This window comes from Rousettus aegyptiacus, unplaced genomic scaffold (genome assembly GCF_014176215.1).
Source record: "Rousettus aegyptiacus isolate mRouAeg1 unplaced genomic scaffold, mRouAeg1.p scaffold_m13_p_13, whole genome shotgun sequence".
Lineage (NCBI taxonomy): Eukaryota > Metazoa > Chordata > Mammalia > Chiroptera > Pteropodidae > Rousettus > Rousettus aegyptiacus.
This window is the reverse complement of record NW_023416288.1, coordinates 63,658,106-63,681,160: the sequence shown is the minus strand read 5'-3', so window position 1 is coordinate 63,681,160 and position 23,055 is coordinate 63,658,106. Positions and strand designations below refer to the sequence as shown.

The 23,055-nt window shown below is 41.0% G+C and overlaps 1 protein-coding gene across 1 annotated transcript in view; it reads left to right on the top strand.

The window, feature by feature from the left end:
- Positions 1–23,055, top strand: part of SND1 (staphylococcal nuclease and tudor domain containing 1) — a 387,820-nt gene that overhangs the window by 124,038 nt on the left and 240,727 nt on the right. The window contains exon 11 of the mRNA XM_016148646.2: positions 11,830–11,919. Within this exon, the coding sequence (XP_016004132.2) occupies positions 11,830–11,919 (90 nt within the window). The remainder of the gene's footprint in view (positions 1–11,829; positions 11,920–23,055) is intronic.

Below are 23,055 nucleotides of genomic sequence, written 5' to 3'. Positions count from 1 at the left end.
TTTCCCAGGAGCGGCCTGCAGCAGGTCTGGCTTTAGGCTATCGAGGTCCTTTCCAACTGCAGGACAAGGCATATTGTGTACATGTAATGAACTCGCCTTGCCAACTGGGTTCTGGTTCTGAATGTCTGTGCTGTTCTTAGCTCTAGTAACTTCTTGCCATATTTCTCCATGGTAGCCATGGGTGATAAGTGTTGTAGTTTTCTGATTGATGACAGCATAGCCTGTACAGTAAAAGAGAGTCATCTTTGTTCTGTAGGGTTAGAATGATACCTGTCCTGAAAAGGAACAGGCCTCGTTTCACTGAATATTTAAACACAGGCTGAGAGTACTTTAAATTTGCTGGATAAAATATGTGACACTAGACCTGGCAGCCTGATTTAGACCTTGGAGTGATGCAACTGGCAAGGCAGAAACTCGATGTCTAAAGGGAGACCTTTCTGCCATGCACTTACATAATTCAGCCCCTGTTTTGGAAATGCACCGCAATTTATTGCACAAATTTGACTGGAAATCTGGCTCGGTTGAAGTTCCTCTGGCACCAACTAAATAATGGTGTCATATCCAGCATCATTTTCCCTTCTGTGTTGTTCCAGGAAGAAACCTTAATAATAATTATTATTTTTTAATATGGTGAAGAAGAGAAGGCATTCACAAAGAAACATTTCTCCAATGAAATGATATTATCTTCTGAATGGGTTCACCCGATCCTGCAGTGTGTTACAGAGAAAATTGGTTTCCTATTGTAAAAGATTTATTTTCTTTTCCTCCTCTTCTAGAACTGTGGGAGGGCCTGTGGCACATCACCCCGCTGGATGGCTTTCATCTGGCTTGTAGCCTGTACTTTAAGTAACGGGCTTGTCTCTTCTGAGGGCAGTGGCTCTCCATTTTTAGCCTGGGGATGAAGGGTGAGAAATGTGGGAGAAGATTTCTCCATTACTAGAAAACATGATTTAAGGCCAACTGGTTAATTATGAGCTTCCAGTGAAAAGGAAAGAAGTTGTAGAGGCCAGAGCCAGTCGTGATATACCGGTGTCTGCCGGTTTCCATTTCTTCGCAGACCTCCAGGCCCGCTTTTGTCCTTGAAGATTCTTACTCCCTGCTCCCTTTTTTTTTCTTCCATGTTTAAACTCTGGTTTCTTATTAGTAGATTTTTTTTGTGTGTCCTTTCCAGTGAAGGGGTTTCCCGTGTTAACATTGATTCATGGTCGCAATCGATCTTCAGTATTAGCTCTGTAGGATGAAGCCCTACTAAAAGGACAGATTATTTTTTATTTATTCTCAGCTCCGTTTCTTCATTTGACTAGCATGTGAAGAATGTGTCATTGAGCAAAACTTCACACCTCGTAGTGCTGTTGCAGATTAGCTCTTCCAGAACAAAGGAAGGTATCTGTCGCCTTTCACTGCCCTTTTCTTCTGTTCTTCCATCTTAACCACGAAAAATATCACCTCAGCAACTGCTATTGTTTAGGCTTAGTTTAATCTCAAATTCATGAGTGTTTGGGGGGAAGCTGGTACTTTTGATTGCACATTAGAATATTACCCACTTTTATATTTTAGGTTACCATCATTTATTTTAGTGTTGAACTGTCACACTTGATATTTTTTTGAATTAATAGTTCAGCTGTACTTGAACTCTGAATGGTATTACATGTGCTCTGTAAGGATTTTTGGTTACTATTAGCTAGTGAAAGGATGAGGGTGTATCTTTTTGAAGACCATACGTAATAGAATTTATGATGTCACATTTGTTGAGAGAACAGAAGATTGCTTTATAGTCTTAACCAGGTCAAAGAGAATAAACTGATTATTCGGATTTTGTAAATTTGGGTATTTTTTTCCTAATATTACAGTGAAACTACCAAGAACACTACTTTTGCATCAGTTTACAAAGAACCTAGATTTCATTTTTCAGTAATATACTTGGTATACCATAGAGTCATATCTGGTTATAGTAGCCAGAAAGTAGCCTCATTAGGCATAGTTCACATTCAACTCGTGCCGTGTCACTGGCATTCATTATGAATTTGCTAACAGCGACATGAGCCTACAATTATATTCCCTCTCCCCACCTTTGTTTTGATTCACTTCATGTTTACTGACCAGTTCCATTTATTTCCACAATCACAGTAAGTATAGTTCGAGTATTAAAAAAATCTTTCAGATAGGCCTTTTTGTATTCTTCATTTTTTTTTTCTCAGTTCAGTGGTATTTTCTAGGAATATGGCACTATGCTCGTTTCTAAGTATTATAAAGATCTTTTTTTCTCTCAGATCTTCCCTCAAGTGGTCTGGTAGGAAAGATAAGACCTATATGAAGTAATTAAATTACGGAAATACAAGGAAGAAAGTGATTAGTGCTGTAACTTTGGCTTATGTCTTCTGTCTCTTGACATTTTAGCTCTTGTTAACATCCATGTTAGATGTTGTAAAACTTAACTCAGATAAGTAGCTTTGCTTCTCAGTAACACATCGTAGTTGGTTTTCCCATGGTGTCTGTATTCACCTTGAATATGAACTTAGAGTTGCCCTGAGTTGTACCAATATACCTAGCCCTTTTCTGATTTTTACAGGGTTTTGAAATAATTTCATCTGGTTTTTACAGCAAAGTCACATATCATGCCAGAGAACTCCTTAATTGATAATTCTTAGGAGAAAACCGAGGCAAGGCAGGAGCCCGGGCCTGCAACACTTGTGAGACTTCTGTTTCTTCAGCCTTGAGGGATAGTGCTGTTCTTTTATTCCATTCTTCTGCCTGTGCCCGCGGAAGTATCTGCAGCTAAGTGAAGGGACCCCATATAGCTTGCTACTTGGATAATGGTTTTAGAGGCCTTAGAATCTTTAAGGTATTTGGTCTTTAAATCTTTTAAGTTTTGACAGGGTCTGGGGGAGGGGAGAAGACCTAATGTTTGGACTCCTCTCCCTATTTCTATCCCCCCATCCTTACTGCATCTGAGCAATAAATAGCAAGTACTTCTGCAAATGCTCATGGTTGGCTAATATAACTGAGTAGAAGAAGAATCTTTCAGAGACAAATTTTTTGCCCTTTACATGATGGTCTTGAAAATGGTACTTTAATTTTGGGATGTGCAAGTGCCTCTAGAACATAATCATATGCTGTGCTTGCAGGTGACGAGTGAGTCCCTTCAAGGACGTGAGGCTGCCCAAATTGGCTTTGCTCCTTTTTCCCTCAGATACTGTGAAACTCGCCTCTGCCCGGAGTTTGCCAGGAGACTTTCATAAGCAGGGCTGTTCCTTGGACTTGCCACTTCCTCCTTTTTCCTGTTGTCACCATAGCTAATCTAGGTCTAGAGTGCTAGGTGTCGTGGATGGGAGAGAGGATATGCCTCCTTCTGCTGTCCCCTTTCCGGGGCAGGTCAGCTTGCTCTCTCTTGATTCTGAGAGTCTGCATTCAGTTCTCCTGTGGTCGGACTTGAGGAACATTTGGAAGTCTTGTTTTGCCACCATTTCTTGAATGTTTCAAGTTGTCTTATCTGTATAGAAGTTCAAAGAGTATTTTGAATCACCTCCAGGTACATAAGCAAAGGTAAACGTGGATTTCCCAGTTGTTACTTAATCATTTACTTTTATTTAACCATTTTGACATTAATCAAGCTGCTCATTGTTGCTTTCTATTTTTTAAACTTTGGATTTTTTTTTTCATTTGTTTCTGTTGGTTTAAGTGGGGCCAGGTTCTGAAATGGTGCTCAGAAACATTTCTCAAAGTGTGGCCCCTGACCTCCTTGCTACTTATTAAAAATACAGAATTGTGGGAATCACACCAGACGTCCTGAATCAGAGTATCAGGTGTGGGCCTGGAATTCTGCATGTTTACAATCTCCCAGGTGATTCTCAGGCCCACTAAAACCTGAAAGACAGTGACAGGTCTTTCAGCAGCAAGAAGCCAAAAATGTACATTGTCTGGCTCACCAGCCATGAGCCTAGGCCCTTGGAATAGGCTGGGATCAAAATCCTAGCTGTACCGTCACTTGTCACATGACATGAAGCCCGTCAGTTAACCTTTAAGGTTCGCTTTCCTTGTTGTAGAATGGGGATGAGAATCCTTACAGCTATTCAGGTAAGATTTCTGTCTACATTGAGCCTAGCTCGAGAGGGTTGTTATTGCAGGGGAGGAATTTTTTCCTAGCCGCAAGGGTCCCTGCCTGGGTCTGCAAACTAAACGGACAAAGACAGCTTATCAGGAGAAAAGCATACACATGTATTTCATGTAAGCTTTGTGTGACACGGGAGCCTTCATAAGGAAATCGAGACTTGAAACGGTCGTATGAAGAGTGGGCAGTCGTGTAGAAATAAGATGATAGGTCAAAGAGTATGAGGACAGTGTAGTAAACTGGGGGAAGTTTAGCGAGGCCCGTCAATTGGGATTCTTCATGGTGTCCCTTTTTCTTTGGAAATAAGGATGGTTTTTTTCCCTCTGGGTATAGGGCAGGCACCTCTCACATGAGGTTTGTTTGACCTGATGCAGGGGAGAAGGGGAGGAGGAAGGTCAAAATGACCTTTCTGATCATGTTCCCTAAAAGCCCTTCAGCTTGAACCCTACCATTAAAAATAGCAATTAGTATTATCCCTTAGAGTCCAGTGGTTTTCACATGTTTTATTAGATCCCTAAAATGGGATCTGCAGGGTCAAATAGAGTTGTCAGAAAAATTGAGACATTTGGACGCGCATGAAGCCAGTGAAACACCCGCAGGGTGCGGCTCTTACACAGTCATGAGGTTGAAGCCCGGCCCCCTTCCATTCTCATGCCTGCGAATTTTTATAATCACATTTCAGTTTATTTTTACATTTTATTTTTCAGTTTGATTTCAGTTTTTATTGTTTACCATTCCTTCTTTGCTTCCTAGAGACATGTATGAACCATATTGCATTGTCGTGAATTTGGAACTTAACCAGATCATGTCTCCGTAATAGACCCTATTGACCTTTAAGAGGTTTTCTGTTGTTGGGAGAATGAAATAGAGCTAATTGGGAAATAAAGAAGCAACTCCTGGGGACATGTTTGGATATATGAGTCCTCCGTATTTAGTCCTTTAGGTTTAGTGGTGCAAAGTATTTTCCATTTAGCCAAGGTGGTTACAGTTTTGAATCTCTTCCCAGTCGCTGACTGTAGCTTCTCATTGTCGACCTATCTTCATAAAAATGTGCTACTGTATGTGTTAAGGATTATAAAATAGTGGGTACCCCTGTGGATTCTGTCTCCTGGCTGCCAGGGAATTGAAAGGTCCTTGATTATAAATATGCCCAGGACATGTAGTAATGTTCCTATTTTTAAGTCTATAATTCAAATGGAAACTGTAGCCTTTGTTTATTAACATGGCATGTGTGGCAGGGCTGCTGGAGCTGGCCCATTATTTATAGTTTGATATTTTATCCATTTTAATCTGATCATGTCTGTTCTTATTTAGTTCAACAGTCAGTTTTAAGATCTTCATAGAGTATAATCCTACTTGGCTACTTTCATATGTTATAGTTCAAGTCTCCTTTTGAAAACAAAACTCAAACTTGTTTTTTGACCCTGGTTATTTGAGAGCATGTTTGTAGATAAATTCTACCCTTCTGCTTAATGGAAACATAACATCTATGAAAGAATATCTTTTAAAAATTCTTTTGAGAAAAAAGGAATTGAATGTATTTCTTATGCACAAAAGAATGACAAGATATTCTGCTGCAGAGAGCAATAAAGTATTTTAAAATTTTAAAGGTTGCCCTAACAAGGTTTGGGGTTTTCCCTAAACATTTTTTGGCTTAAAAAAAAATCCAACGTTATGCAACAATATAACAAATATTCTCTTTTCAGCCTTGATATTATGCCATGTATTGCTTCAGATCTTCTTCTTTCAAAGAGATAAAACCTTCCAGATAAAGTTGAAAGTCCGGGTGTCCTCATCCTCAGCCCCATTTTCCTCCTCCCCTTTTCACTGCCCATCCTGCGTCTGGAACCATTATCTCTCATTCTAGATTCTATGACTTTGTTATTCTTTTGCTTCTTACAGGGCTCTGTGAAGAAGCAATGTCACTTACATCTCTTTTTAGTCTGTATTTAATAGAGTTTTACTTTATCATTCTACAACTTATTTTTCTGCTCAATGTTGTTTTCAAATTTGTTCATTTGTTGTGTTGCTCTAATTCAGCTTTACTGCTCTGAAGTGTTTTACTCTGCAACTGTGCCATGAACAGTGTTAACATGCACATCGTTAGACTTGTCTCCCACGTGGGAGTCTTTTCTAGGGTATAAATCTACCTGTAAGTAGAAATTTCCTTGTTATAGGGATGCAGAGATCCTAAACTTTCACCAAACGATGCCAAGTAGCTTCCTGGCAAGATGCCACTGTGGGCGAACTATTTTATACCCTCATCAGTGGTTAAATAAATGGTGCTCCCATTCCCCCACATTCTTCTCACCTTTAAAAATTGTTGCCAATAGACGTCCTGTAGTATCTCAATTTACATTCCCTTAATTATTAACAAAGTTATACTTTTTTCATACACTTAACGTCCGCTTGGAGCTCTTTTATGAAATACCTGTTCATACCTTTTACCAATTTTTTCTAGTTCTTCCTTCCTTTACTGAGGAAATCAAAGGAATCAGAAGGGAACCTCCAGCGGCTCTTCCCACCCAACAGCATCTGCATCCACACACCTGAAGATGGATGGTTGGCGCTCCTGTGTAAAGCCACCTCCTCCTGGCCAACCTCAGGACACTGCTTTAAGCAGTTCTCTCTTGTGTCCTATATTATCTCTGTTATTGCTCCCATCTAAAATAAGAAACAAAAGCACCTTCTCTTCACCCTGCTTCCTTTGCCAGCTGCCACACGATCTCTTTGTACTCCTTCGTGGCACCATCTTCAAGAACATTGTTTGTACTTGCTTTCTCCAGTTCTTCTCTTCCCATTGCAATTTCTAGTTTCAGTCAGGCTTTTGCTCCTACTGCTCACCAAATTATTCTCATCAAGTTACTGATGACTCACGCTTAGCTTAATCCAACATGCAAATCTTAGTCCTCATCTCACTTGCCTTGCCTCACTTGACATTGGTCATGCCCCCTTCTCAATTCACTTTCTTTCCTGGGCTTCTAGGACATGACACTCTGATAGTTTCCTCCTATTCAGCTCACTGATTGCTCCTTCTCAGTCTACTCTTGCAGATTTTTTATTCTTTATCTCCTAATGTTATTACGCCTCAAGACTCAGTCTTCAGTCCTTTTCAGTCTCTTTACGTACCTCCTGTATGCCAACAACTTCCAGATGTATATCGCTGACTGGTTCAGACCTTTCTTTCAAATACTACACTTGTATATCCACCTGCCTACTCAGCATCCCCACTTGGAAATTTAGCATGTCCATAACTGCACTCCTAATCTTACGCCACTTTCTGTGGTCTGTCTGTGGTCTTCCCATCTCTCATTTGATAACCCCACTCATATTTCCATTTGCTAAGAAAATAAACCTTAGAGTCATCCTCGACTCCTCCCTTTCCTTTATACCTCACGTTCTCCTTTCAAAATGTGTTCAGAGTCTGACATCTTAATTCCCTCACTGCTACCCCTTTGATGTAATCTACCATCATTTCCTTCTCAGATTGTTATCATAATCTCATAATTGGGCTCCCTTTGTTCTACTCTATGGTTGCTGTAGTGTCACCCAAGTAATTCTTTTTAATATTAAAGTCAAATCTGTGTCTTTGTGTTCTACTGCCGCCCCCCTGCACACACTGCTGTAGTCAGTGGTATCTCTGCTGTCTTTGACCTAACCAGGCATGCTCCTAACTCAAGGCCTTTGCATTGGCTGTTCTCGCAGTCCTTCTCCAGATGATTACATCTCCTACTTTGAGTCTGCTAAAACGTAACGTGATCAAGGTAGGCTGCACTGAGACTACTACAAGTGTGGCCCCGTACCCCTGTGGCCTGTCCTTCTGCTCTGCCACTTCAAGAGCCTGTGCTTTGTACTGTCACTTTGTTCATGGTGTCTTTTCAGCAAAGAACTTTTTAAATTTTAGTAGGACCACATTTATCAATCTCTTTTTTTCATAGTTTGTGTTTATTCACCCTTGCTTAAGGAACCTTGCAGTATCCAAGGTTATTAAATCATTTGGATACAGTTTTCAGCTACAGCATGGGCTAGATAAAATTAGGCCTGAACAAGAGTCGACAATAAGGCCTCTATTGGAGGTCCCTTCTCTTCTTTCCAAATGAGCATTGACCAGGACCTTATTTTGGCAACAAGCCAAAAATATCTTTCTATAAAAATGCCAGGCTCGTTTTTAGTTGTTGAGATGTGGGTGTTGCCCAACCCCCAAACCTCTGACAACTACCAATGACTGAAGTTATGTCTGATGTGAGTCATTGCAGGCCTTACAACAATGTCATTTCTCAGGATATACAGCGATTACAGCACATATTGAGGTGTGTGTGTGTGTGTGTGTGTGTGTGTGTGCGCGCGCGCGCGTGTGTGTTGTCTGCCCACCAGATAAAGCAAGCGTTCTTTCCTATTTTTATTTTTAAAAAATATTTTCATGTAAATTAGAATCTAAACTAGACAGTCCTTTTTAACAGGCTAAGATTTAGCTAAGTCCTGTTTTCTCAGAATACATTCCATACTTCAATTGCCTCTTAGAGATTTCAAAGGCTTTTATGTACCTGGTAATTTGAAGGAATTGCTTTTATTTTGTAGTTTCTTAGGGACTTCTAATATCTCTCGTAAGATGTTTGCAGATGTCAATAGCTACTAGCTCTGACGGGCTAGAGTAACGAGATCATTCTGTTTTCACTTGTGATACCTTATTTTCTGCTTGTGCTGTTCCTTCTTTCCTAGCTTCACGAGAGACATATAATCGGACTCTGACGTTGCAGTATTTTTTATTTGGATGTTTGTTGGTATACTATTTATTTTCTTTCATTCTTTTGGGGGTATTTGGCTTGGCCCAGTCCTGTCAGGTGTCTTAAGGAAAGGATCCTTGTTCAGACAGACATTTTTACACATTTAGTTGTACCTCATTCCATGATCTGCGTTTAAATGTTGGAACTGCATTTCTTACCTTTCATTTATTGTGTTAGAATTTCAGTTAAGTGACAGTCCCTTGTGCTGTTGGTGTTTCAGAATAAGTAGGGTGAGGTTCCAATATTCAAATTCTATGGCAAATCATAATGCTATGTAAGATAAATGCTGATATTTTGTTCAATTCATTTTTTAAAATATTGTCCACTCAGACTTGTGTAATCACACAGCTCCTCTCTAAATAGATTGTTCTTTATTGCTTGGTGACTATGAATACATTGGCACTTCTTTATTGCCAAGGGCCGAGTCTGATCATTGATTGGTGTTTATTAACAGTCCTGTTCATTACTGGAGCCTAACATCTTCTGTCTAGCAAGTATTCTTACTTTCTCATTGAATGTCATCATAAATTCTGTTGTACAGCTTATATATTATACTTGGCTCCTTAATAGTTACCCGCTATTTTCATTTGGCTGCCTCGAAGTTTATAGAATGCCCATAATCCCGTACCATGTGCCCCTGTGTTACCCAGCACGCCCTCTAACCAGGCAACGCTAATCTCTCCCATTGTCCTTGTTATTCCCTAAGAGAAAACCTTGGTGTTAAAGATTTTTATGTTTAGGGCCATACTTTACTTATTAGACTAAGTGATCATGAAACCTGAGGACCTTCATCAGAGCTTGGCCTTCCCATTTGTCCCTGTTCGAAGTATGTGTGTTCCCACACATGATCTGGTCAAAGGAATAGAGCGACTCACCTTCATTTGTGAAGGTACCTCACTTCCTAGAAGGGCAGTGAGATGTTGCCGCTGCCCCCCACCCTTTTTTAAACCAGAGGAAGTAGAAGACAGTTGGATAATGAATGTAAAGCTCAAACTCAAAGAATTCTCTACATTCTGATAAGACATTTTCTTCATGTTATCAATGAATCGAAGTGTTTCAATGATATGCTCTGGACACAGAGACTTAGCGAGGGTCCAGGAGAAAACATTTATTTTGATTCCCTTGACCTCAATATTTTCGTCAGGATTAAATATGGGGTATTAATACTGAGAAAGGTTCTTATTTAGGAGTAGTTAGCAATTTAAGAAAACAAATAACTTAAATACTTCTTTGAATAATGAATGATTACATAGAGATACCTTGTTCTGTCAGATGTGTAACACATGGCAAAAGGCAAGGCTGGATGGACTAGCCACAGCACTGGGGGCGCAACCACGTGCATCTAAGTGAGGTGTTAGTCTTTGATTTTTGTTCTTTGTGAATTTTTTTCAAATATCATCTGGGTCCTGGAGATTCCCAGATCTCTACCTGTAGTCCTGTTCTTCTAGCATACTTTGTGTATCTTTGTGTATCATTCTGCATATTTCTTTTGTAGTTAGTTCAACTATTTATCGAGTATGCCCATGAGGGAGGCACTGTACTTGCCTCTGGGGTCACAGAGAATTGAGAAATGGGTAGGATCTCCTTATGGAACTTAGGAACTAGGGGAGAGAGGCAGTGCAGTAATCGTACCAGCCGATCTAGCCAGCATCTCCCTCTATCTTGTACACATGCTCTAATCTTCCACACTCTCGTTTAAAGGCAAACTTCTCTAGACTTCGCATGCCTGTCATCACGACTTAGAATATTAGATTCCTCTTTTATCCCCTCTATCCATTTCAGAGTCAGTTCCTGTTAATTCATTTCTTAAAAATGGTGCTCCTGTCTCTTAAGTTCCTATCTATTCCTGGTTCTACTACCTTATCTGGAGCCTCTTTCATATTCTCAAAGTTACATTGCTTAGAGCAGTAATCTATTTTTGGAGAAGCCTTGGGCCCTTGAGATAATGAAGGAATTTTGTGTGTTTATATTTGTTTATATTTCAATGTTGAAATACTATTTATTTCTGCTTCTCTTCTTTTTGTTCCGTTTTTTTTTTCACTCTAATTTTCTTCCTAGTTTTTTCCTATTCTGCAAACTCACATTAAGTTGTGCCTTTTCAATGATACCTTTCCTGATTGCTTCTTTCCACTTTTCCTGAACTCTTGAGCAGTTAGTCCCTAGTTTATATCACATAATTTACCGCTATTCAAACTGCTTTGTGTTGCTGTTTCACATCTGTAGGCTTTCTTCTGTTACTCTTAGATTACAAGAATTTCAAATTTGTGATTATAACATATTTACAGAGTGCTTTGTATGGGGCTAATAGTAGGTGCTTCATAAAGGCTTACAAAATAGTAGAATTAGATTTATAGTATATCTATAAATATTTGAAGCACCCTGATACTTACCGAATTTCTTTGGTCTCACAGTGCAGGTAGGTATTTCCCTGTTGACGAACATTTAGGTTGTTTCCAGTTTGGGTAATTACATTCCATTGCTTATTTTTGAGGCTGTCTCATGAAAAAGGTAATCTTATTCCCTATAAAGCAGCGTGGTCCACAGTCTTTTTGGCACTAGGGACCAGTCAGTGCTCTTGTGAGAATCTAATGCCTGATGATCTGAGGCCGAGCTGAGGTGGTGATGCCAGCGCTGAGGAGCGGCTGCAAATACAGATGAAGCTTCGCCTACTCTTCTGCCGCTCACCTCCAGCTGTGTGGACCAGTCTCTCGCAGGCCATGGGCCATGGACCGGGGGTTTGGGACTGCTGTAAAACATTTCAGCCAAATATTTATTAATCATTTACTGTGTATCTAGCACTTACGTAATATTTGTGATACTGGGAGGTAAGGAGCATACTTCAGTGCATTGTATTATCTCGTGCTATTGGCCATGTTAATTTGTATTTTTCATTTTGTTTTTCCCCATTTCTGATGTGCCATTTTATTTTGCTTTTAGGATAAGAACAAGAAACTACGTCCCCTGTATGACATTCCCTACATGTTTGAAGCGCGGGAATTTCTTCGAAAGAAGCTTATTGGGAAAAAGGTAAGTGATGACAGAAACATATTTGCAAGTGGGCAGGGATTATTTTAAACTGGGCACTTGTGATGGAATCTCAGAGACCAGCAGATGACACCTCTCCACTAAGTCAAGCGGGCTTACTTTGCTATGTAGGGAGGCATGCTTGCGTTTCAGGAAATGATGTCCCTTGGGAGAGGTTTGAAATTGAGGCCCTGACCACAGCGTGATTGCCAACCTTCTCACGACATGTTTTTGCCAGGGTTCCAGGCCCATTTCCAGTTTCAATAATTGCATATTGCCCTGAGCTCCGTCGCTTGGCTCCCTTGTTCTCTCCAGCCACCTCCATTAAAAGTCGGTGTGGTGGGGTTTGCTAGTGAGGGAAGATTACCACGTTTTTCTTCCTCCCCCACTTCTTTTCCTGATTACTTCTTCCCACTTTCCTGAACTCTTATAGCACGTAATCCTGATTTATATCATTCATGTAGCACTCTTCAAAACTATTTCGCGTTGCTATTTCATATCTGTAGGCTTTCTTGCATTACTCTGTTAGGTTATGAAAATTTTGAATCCATGATTATAACATGTTTACAGAGTGCTTTGTACAGGTCTCATGGTCAGAAGGTGCTTAATAAAGGCTGACAGAATAGGGGAATTAGCTGGCCGTGGAAGCGGGGGGTTCTCCTGGAATAGCAGCGTGCCTTTGTGGGGGAGAAGTGCGTGGTGACCTGGTCGTTCCTGCAGAGACTTTTGTGTGGCACGTTGACTTGCTAGTGTAGGACAGCAGCTCAGAGGCCCCAAGAGTGCATGTCCTTGAGTACCTTAGGGCACGATATTCTATGACCAGCTGAAGAACTTGCCATTCTGAGAAGCTGATCATGAGTTTCTCTTATTTTTCCTGATCTCACCACCCTCGATATCCTGGGGGTTTTTTCTGTCCTGGATAAATAAAGGAAATGATTGAGATAGCTTTTTTTGATAATTGAGGGAAATCTGTTCAGGGACAGGCTATTGACTGTCTTTTTCTTATTTTAATTCAGTGCAGATTCTTTCAGAAAATATATTTTGGGCCAATTTTTATTGTATCTTCCGAAAGGTAAGGCTATTTTTGCTCTATGTCTGGCCTTACCACATTGAAGCCATATTAGCATTCTTTACGTGAATGCAGATATTTATAAACTATAGGTTTGCTAAGGCCCTGGCTTTTGAACTAGTGCCAAGTAATGTAGTATAAATATAAATATAATCAATTTTTTTATATACCATAGTCACTAGAATGATAAATTATAGCAAGAGATTTTGAAGTTAGGGATAAGGTGAAATTGCTAATTTTGAGGTAGGGAAAGTAAGCTAGATACCCTAAAACGAGTATTAAATCTCCTCAGGTTCCTTCAAAGAATAGGCTCATTTGTCATGGTATAAACCTTGACAGAATGCCGTATTCATTCACGAAGTGTAGTGCGAATGATGGCTTTAAGCCTCTTTCAATTTCTAGGTCTCCTGTTATCTGATCCAATGTCTCACATCTCTGTTTCACCAAGTTGATACCATATCACTCATTTACTGACTCATAAGCAGTAACATAGAGACAAATAAGGAATTTCCTCACATGTGTGAAGTGTGAAATTTTATGGAAATCCGTCCACAATCACATCGAAAGGAGTGGCAGCACATGTTTGATTCATGAACAGCCAGTTGTGTGGCGTGTGTTACGGCACCCACCTGGTTTCTTTGAAGAGTGCCCTTCCTCGTTCTCTTTCATCCCTGGGAACATAGATCACAGTTTATTGCAGCAGCTGCTGAACGGTACTACGAGGTGAGCCCAGGGCTCGGCTCTCAAGCACCATGTGCCGGGCCTTTGTAAAGGCTCCATCTCAGGATAAAAGGACTGACCTCAAGTGTCAGATATGGTGGCAATTCTGAAGCAATTAGACTCCTTTTTGGTGGGAGAAGCGTCGTTTACTGTTTTCTCTGCATCAGAGATGATTGGATTCTATTTGTGCTGAGCTCAAGTTTTGTCCCCCACGGTGACATTGTATAAATGATAAATACTGTATCCCTGCGTGGGGAGTAGGATGCAGCTCAGCTCTGCTGGGCTGGAACATTCCTGATACAAACTGCTTTTCCTGACTCACCACCTGAAACCACTCGCCTGTCTTCTGGGCCCATCATTTGCGACAGCAAACACTCATGTGCTCTCGAGTTTGGGAGCAGGCAGGGCAGTCGCTGCCTCAGGGGGGTGGCTAGCACATCACCGCACATTTCTGCCAATTCCCTTCAGACCACTGCAGCTGTTCGGCATGGCACATGGTGATTAAGAGGCACCGAGAGGGAGCATGTGTGCCTGTGCGCCTATGTGCCTGTGTGCATGAAAGCTGATTAGGGCAGCCTGTCACAGCCTAAGCAAGATAATGGAGGCAAAATCGTCTTCTCTGTCCAGACTATTATTTGACCATCCCAGAGAGTCTATAATATGACAGTTCTGAGTAGTTTCTAGAATGCAGAGAAATAAGATTGAAGGTAAACTGCAAAGGTGCTTTGTTAGATTCAGTGGCCTCCATTTTAGTTATGGAAATTTACTTTGATTCGCTCCCGAGATTTAATTCTGGCTAAATGCCTTAATTAAAGTAACTGTGCACCTCCCTGAGCCATGGTTTTATTACTGGTGAACTGGGACTATTGTTTGCCTTCCCCTCTCATGAGATTGTTATGACGTTCTAGGATGATGCTAATCCCTCCAGATGCCAGTAAGATTTTTGTTTCTTTTGTTTAATAATGCTGCTTTTACTTTCATATAGAATCCAGCATACCTTTACTCTTTTGGTTACGAATTTTTTTTTACTGGCTCTGAGGTCAAGAATCAGTGTGCAGCTAATTTAACTGCTATCAACCCATTTTACAGATTTGGTGGTACCTGGTTAGAGGTGGCCTCAGGGTTCCAGCTTCTACAAAATGAGTACCCACTTATGCCAAAGTGTGTGTGTTTTCTCTGATTTGAGGGAGAGGTAGGATATGAGTGTATCCTGGAAGTGTTTCAGAAGCTGTTGGAGTTGCTATACTGCCTGGTGGAACGCCCTCCTCATCCCCTTTTTACAATCCGCCATCTGTGCGTTCACTAAAATCTTGACTAAGGAATATGCATGATAAAGAACTGTCTTGCGAATTTCTTCTGGGTTCTTCATGGCAGGAATATAGTGGAATAATGGAATCCATGGTGATTTCAACACGTCTTTTAGTTTTCCAGAATGCTATCCTAGGTGTGTATGAGATGGTGAGGGTGATGCTTTCCTTTAAAAAAAACCCTATGGTTCTCTTCTCACAGCAGGAGCAGTTGCTTTCCTTGTGTACACATTTTCTCTTAATGCTTAGTCAGCCTATGGAAAGCAAGTTTGTGTGCCTGTCATTTTTCTCTCAATGGAATCAGGTAATCATAACTGGGATCTTCATTGGGAATTTTTTCCAACTATCTCATTCTCTAAAGTAGAACCTCAATATTTCTGATCTGTGTAATACGGCATTTACAAATGACATAATTGCATTCATCACCATGGGAACAACTGTGTTCAAAGTTGGAACTTGTTTAGACAATTGAAGGGTCGGAATGGCAGATGAGGTGGAGTTACATGAATCCTGCCTGCATGGATGCTGCTGCACTGGTAACAGGTGCTCAGTCCAGGCTCTCCCATCTCTAGCAACCTCTGACCATATACATGTCTGTTCCTTAATTTTTTCCCCCATTGTTATTATTGAATAATTAAAGTTTGGGAATGAGGCTTATTTGTAAATAGCTGACTTTTTATGATTTTAATGCCATTGAAAATTGTTCTGTGAACTAGGCTGACTCTTTAGGCACTTAAAACTGGGCATTTTTCTTGATAAATGCAGATATTTGGGAAGTTATGGGGCTATAAATAATGTAGAAAGTTATTTCAAATTCATATTGCTTTAGATTATTATTTTCTTCGAAACCTATCTTTCCTGAGATCCATACTTAATGCTGATTGGAGCTCTTTGGGGATGGATGGAAATGATCTCCACGTGTGGCAGACTTAGAAATCTGGCATGTTCAGAAGTGAACTCGTGATATCCTGTCAGAAAAGCTGGTCTCAGTGTTCTGGGAGTCACACCACGATCTGTTGCGGTGGGAGACATCCTTGCCACTCTCTCTTCCCTTACCTTTCGGTCCAGTCCCCGCCTCACCTCCTGCTGGGTGTATGTGTGAATGTTTCCTCTCCTTTTCTGCTGCTGCCTCCTTACATCTCCTCTCATCTGCATTCCTGTAGCCTTCTTACGGGTTTTCCCCATCGTCACTCTTTCCCACTCAAGTCCATTCTACACTTGCAGCTAAAGGGAGCTTCACAAATGACAATTACATCATGCTCCTCCTTCGCCTAAGACTGTTGGCTTCGCTGAGTTTCCTGTGACCAACAAGACCCAGCATAATCTGGTTCCAGCCTCCTTCTCAGATGTAGGCCCCCTAACTCCTTCTCACCCACCTCCTGGCCACCTTTCTGTCCTGCATTAGGTTTCCGAAATGCGACAGGCTCCCTCTTACCTCAGGGCCTTTGCAGTTGCATTTTCTTTTGTTTGGGATGCCTTCTTTGTCCTCATTTTCATTCCCCTATTCATCTTACACTTATCCTTCAGATTCAAGGTAAATGTGACTTTCTGGGAGAAGTCCTCCCTGAACAACCCCCACCCCCCACCGCTTTCAATAATTTAATTTGTGCATAAGTTTTCTCATCTTAATGTATTTGAAAGATTATGTGTTAATATCTCTCTTATTAGATTTATTATATTAGGCTGATTAGGGCTCACATCTGTTTTGCTCAGCACTCCAGGGCCCAGTACATACAGTTTATGGTACACAATAGGTGCTCAATAAATTTCTACTCAGTTAATTAACTTTAGGGGAAAAGGGAGACACTGGGCTGAAAGCTGAGGGCCCAGAAAGGAATATATAAAGGGAGGTAGAAGTAGGACCCACCTGATTTGCTTAAGGTTAACCATATGTGCAAGTAGTAGGGTAAGATTGCCTCTTCATTACAGGACTCCCTTGTCAATCTGGAAATGGCTGATATTATATATAAATGATATTATCTCTATTTCGGGTTATTGTGCTCTTATGAATCAGGTTGGCAACCCAGCTACTGTTAATAATCTTCTTTCCTTGGAATAAAATATCCTGAATGACTAAGTCAACTCTAGACAATGTGGTTCATTTTTAATTTGTTGAGTTACCATTGTATGATTTCCATGCCATTCTAGTTTGTAGTGTGAATCACACAGACTGACTTATTAAGACACTTTAAATAATGCTCAGTCCAGCTCAGCAGAGTCAGGCCTTGTCATTTATTGAGTTTCTTCACGGTACATGCTGAATGTTTTCACTTTTATTTTTTACCTCTATCCTGCAAGATGTATGCATCATTCCTGTTTTTTGTTAAAGAAACCGAGGCTCATAGAAATTAATGTCTATACTTTCAATTGCTATGCTAAGTTAGAGATCATCTAGAAAGGCATGCTTCCCTGTCACACGTGCTGGATCATGTGCAGATAGCCAGGGTCGTGGTCCTTTTTAGAATAATGTCAGTTCTTGTATAGAACATAAAACTTCTATGCTACAAGAAGTTCATTCTCTTTAGCAGCATTATCCTAGTCTACAGATATCAGCAGGTGGTAATAGCACCATAGATCAGCCCTCTGAACGCTTTCAGCCCTCTAGACATTATCTCATTAGTCTTTGAGATGTCCCTGTGAAGTGACATTTCATCAAATTGTTCTACAGAGAAAGCAGTGTCAGATTACATGTTATTCTTCTAGTTACACAAACGGCCGTGAGGTTACAGGTAACTTTGCTAAGCCAGTGTTGAAGCTTGATTTCCTCTTTAATCTCTTGGCAGAGGTGAGACTTCAGGGAGAAAGGATGGGGCAGGTTGCTTTTCTATCTTGGTCCAGAGCGAGGGAGACATTGGAGGGAGACATTGAGGAGCAATCTCGTCCCCCTGTGCAAGGCACCAGGAGGAACATTTCCTTACCTGGAGCAGTTTTTGACTCAGCTCCTCGAGCTCTTCAAGGTAATGGCACTTCCTGAGGCAGCCTCCTTCACTCTCCTTCTGGCTATTTAACAGGGCTGCGGTTTTCATAAAAACACTTGTAAGTTTTGTCTTTTGCAGTGTTACTTAATCAGATGTGCTAAGTGCAAAGCTGGCAGTCTGGGGTTCTTGTTCTTAAGTACCTCTGAAGCATTTTAGATTTTTTTTTTTTTTAATAAACATTTCCTTTGTCATCTCCACATTTTTCACTTCACATTAATTTGATTCACTCACGCTGTGGAAAAGTCCCTTACATTAATGATCAAAACAGGCCCTAAGGTCGAGAGTGCGTTGTGATTTAAATTGACAGGTTCATGCGAGGTTGCTTGTCCTTGCCTTCTCAATGCCAGCTGTTCCCATCAAAGTGGCTGTAAATTTTTTGAATAAATGACTGAAAATGTTCACCAAATCATGAGATATTTTGAAGGACTTATGATTTCTGACCATGCCTATTTCTAGTAAGACTTCTCCCACTTGGACACAACAGGAATGTGTCGACATGCTTGAAGACCAAGGGTCATTTTAGATTCCTGTTACCTTTTGGGTTTGGGAATGATCCTTGACTCATTAGCTCCCCTGTGTGGTGAAGGTAATTAACAGAAATGATGGTAGAGTTGCAAGGTAGCTTTCTACCGGCTGCCACCTAAATGTTCTTTTTGATAATGAGTTCTTGTGTTTTCAATCTGCAGCTTGTGAGAGGTACCTCTGTTCCTTAGGGGACTGTTCCAGGTGTTTGGCTGAGCACATAGCTCTTCGGTGAAGTGTGGTGGTTTTATGATGTATATTGTAATATCCTCTTCAGAAAGCATCTCTAAGTTGAATGGAAGGAACTAGAACATTCAGCTTAATTCCTGGAAATTTCTTCTGTATGTTCACCTGTGGGAAATGATTTATTAGCTACCAGAATCCTTGAGATTCTTATATCTGGGTAATACTCTCTTATATTACTTTGCTTATTAATGACTTTCTTCCCTGGAATCCCAAGTTGCTTATAGGTTCCTAGTGGAAGTTCTTACATTTATTATTCCATGATTTGTGGTCACCTCGTCCTAAGCCACCCACTGCCAATCTTCTCAGCTAGGTTTCTGAAATGTAGTCCTTGGGGCTGAAACTTTCCATGCTTACTCTCTGCAAACTGGGATTTTATTTTAGGGGGAGATTTGTGCTGAATCAGCTCAGCTGTGTTTGGGGGTAGGGAGAGGACAGGCTTTTTTTCCCCACTTTAAAAATAACCCGTATGTGCTCAAAATCCTATAAAATGTGCTGAATTGCAAATCTTCCAACTTCCTATACCTCCTGGTTTACAGAGAATAGACTCCTTTCAGCCTGGGTTCAATGATAGCATGTAGAATAGAAAATCTTATGTTGTAGAAGAGTCTAAATGAGACTGTACAGATGTCCTCAATTTTTTTCACCAGTAGCTTCATCTTTTTATAAGGGTCTAGATAATTTTACTAATAAGAAAATACACATATTCTGAAGTAGTGAGTCCAGTTTTTAAGTACTGACTTTTTAGGATTTCTTTCTGTGTGGCCTCTATTTTTATTATTCTTAGAAAGGCTAATGCTTCCGGTTGCTTAAGTATTTCTTTCCTGAGGGTGTAAATCGTTTGCGTGTGTAGGAGAAGGTAGTATGCAAAGTGAGTTTTAGGATCACATCTTCGTAATTAGTGTCATGCAGTTATAAGCTCAGAAAATACGAGGTCCTTGTTTTAATGTGTTGAAGATCTCAGTGAAGTTTTTTGTTCTTAACTGAATCAAGTTCTTTCATTAATACCTGAAGCCGCTTTCTTACTTTCACTTGTTAGTTATCTTTTCTTTGGCAAATTTTTAGGTATTCTTACAGTGCTGCACTTCTATGCCATGAGGATTGTTGGTGTGGATCCTCTTTCCTGGTATTTTCATGATAGGCATAGAGAGCTGAATAATGTCCTCTCAGAATTCGTGTCCTTTGGAACCTCAGAATGTGACCTTCTTTGGAAATAGGGTCTTCACAGATGTAATGAGTTAAGTTAAAATGAGATCATGCTGGATTAGAATGGGCTGTAAACCCAAAGACTGGAACCATCACCAGAAGAGAATAGGACACAAAGACAAATATAAGAAGGCCATGTGAAGTGGGAGGTGAGGAGTGAAGTGACAAAGTTGCAAGCCAAGAAACGCCAAGGACTGCCAGAAGCCACCAGAAGCTAGGAAAAGGGAAGAAGGATTCTTCCTACAGCCTTCAGAGGGAGCCTTGCCAACACCTTCATTTCAATCTTGAAGCTTCTAGAACTGAGAGGAAATTTCTATTGTTTTAAGTCACTCAGTTTGTGGTACTTTGTCACAGCAACCCCAGGCAAACAATACAGTAGGAAAGTAGGTTGGCTTCTTCCTCTATCTGGTCGTTTGAGTCTTGGCCAGAGTTCCCGTTTCTGGATTTGGACTTTGAAGGATGGGTGCCGTTGTCCACTTAAAAAGGCTGCCGCAGTCAGAGGGCCTCCATTCACTTCTATGTCGATAATTAGCAGTGTTTCGAATACGGCACGACCTGGGAGGGATCATCCCTGGCAGTAGCTTTTGAACCATGCTCATCCCATTCAAGGGGATGGAATAGAACATGAAGAATAATGGGCACCAGCCTGTGTCCTGGAGCACAGTGTCTAATGTTTGTCTGCTCAGAGTGCGGGCTTTGTGTGGATTTTCTTTAACATAGGAATCCAGGTTTTGTCTTCAATTTGGCCATTTTAGATAAGATGTATTTTCTGCAACTCTGCTTTCTTACCTCTTGTGGCTTCATGAGGTGTTTGGACTGGACTGGGTTGGGGTGATGAATAGGTAGCCCTGTTCTGAAGACAAAGGTCAAGCAGGTTAATTCTGTTTGAGGACTCAGGCCTCAGTGCTTTGCTCATGGCTAACCGCCTGAAATGTTAAGTAGGGCAAAGGTGGTGGAAATCGATTCATTTTTATTATTTAGTAAATATTTTTGGAGCAACTACTGTCTGTACCATTCCTTGCTCTAGCCATTGGAGTTAGAGCCTTACAAACGCCGATCCTCATGGAACTAAAATTTTAGAAAGGGCACGCATAGTTGTTGGGTACCTTTTTGGAGATGAAATATGAATAAAATATCATCTCTGTCACAAGTTGCTTACAGGCTAACTGGGGTGAGATTACATCAAAATACGTGAAGTCGAATAAGAACAGATTTGAATAACTAGTGAGAGCAGAAACCTGCCTCTTGGCAGTATTGGATTAATATTAATGTGAGTTGTACAGATTATAGTTGTCTTTCAGAGACAAGGTCTCACCCGCTGTGTGACCTTATGCTCTTAATGGCTTCGCCCACCGCACATACTGCTGACACACAGGAACGTTTCCGCTCCCGATGTCCTGCTCTGCCGACAGATCTGTTTCTAGCTGCTGACTACTGGATACTCCCTGGTTCTAGCAGATCACACCTCTTCTGTCCAAATCTTAGCCTATGGCTTCCATAGGATTTTCTTCCCTGTGCCCACACTGCCTAGGCTCGTTTTGTTGTTCATCTTATATATTGTCATCACCCACCTATTGTTGTGAACTTTAGAATTAGCAGTCTCCCCAGCCCAAATTCACCTGATTCTGACAGTTCTTTTCCAGATCTTCCTTTTCACAAGTATTTCCAGTGCCTTTCGGTCTGCGTGCTCCTTATCTCTCATTTTAATTATTGCAACTCCATGGTAAGTAATTGTCCTGCACCTTCTGTCCTGCACAGTCTTTCACATTATGCTCAGAATATCTTTCTGTATGCACAGTTATGATTAGCTCACAAACTGCGATGGTATCCAGATGCCTGCAGAAAAGCATCTAATTCCTTAAAGGAAATGAAAGGCCATTGTGTATAACATATCAGTGTCATTTAAGGATCTTGCTTCCATTTCCAGACTTTCTACTCTACCCTCTGTATTATATGTCACAAAGAACTTATCATACCATGGACACGCCAAGCCCTTTCACAGCTTCTTGCCTTTGCACTTATTTTTCGGTAAGGATCTTAACTATACTGTCTTGTATTCTGTCTCCCTATGTAAAATGTCTGGGGCTGTCTGACCTCATAGTACACCTTTGCACCCATCTCCGTAACAGCAGGTTTCCCAGGTCTGACCTCCCTTCCCTCCCCGTCACAGGCAAAGAGCCTGCCTTACCTTGTTTTTCAGCTCACAGTTCCTCATGTCAAGTTAGGATTCCCAGTAAGTCTTTACAGACAAGGTGGGATTTTCCTGTACCTAGAAGGTTTGAAGAGTGCTCGGGGCTATTTGGACATAGAGAAGGGATGTAGCAAGTTCATCATGTAGCTGTAAGCTGGACAGATGGGCTCCTTGTCGCCTGCCTTCTGTAATTTCCTCGTGCCAGTGTTGACTTTGATTCCCACTTCAGCAAGACTTTAGACATAGCACTGCTCTGACTAAAATTCAAAACAAGGCCTCAAAAATAGGTAGAATAAATATATTTTTCTTTTAAATTTCCATGTATGAATTATGGTTATTAACTTCCCTCTCCACCTGATTGGCGGCTGCGTGCTGGGCGCCTCGTGTCGCCCACACCGTGGTGTTGGGCTCACTGCCGTGGAAGCAGCCTGAGCAGTTGTTCTTTAGTGCTGGAGGTCTGGTTTGGAGATATTTCTGTCTTTTCTTCATAATCGAGAATGTGCAATATTCATAATTTGTTCTCCTTAAAAATGATTTGACAGGGGGATTTACTCAACTAGTAAACAATAAGTTAATATTTTTTTACTTGAATCCTTCATTATTTTAAAGCTCTAAGTCATAGAAGCTTGATAGACCCTGGCTGCTCCCTGCTGTTCCCATCCGCCCTGACTCGGGGTTCATAATGTCCCCATTCTCCAATAATAGTCCCAAAGAATTGGGAAGAAATAAGTCAGTGACTTGTTCCACTTTGCCCTTTCTGCAGCATATGGAGTCTTTTTAGCCCGACAGGTTGCTGCTGAGCCCAGCTCCCCAGAGCCCGCCAGGCTGGTCTTTGATGCACTGTGGGGTGCTGAGAAAGGGGGTGCCAGATAAGCATCTGAGTTATCCCAGCCGGGCCTGGGT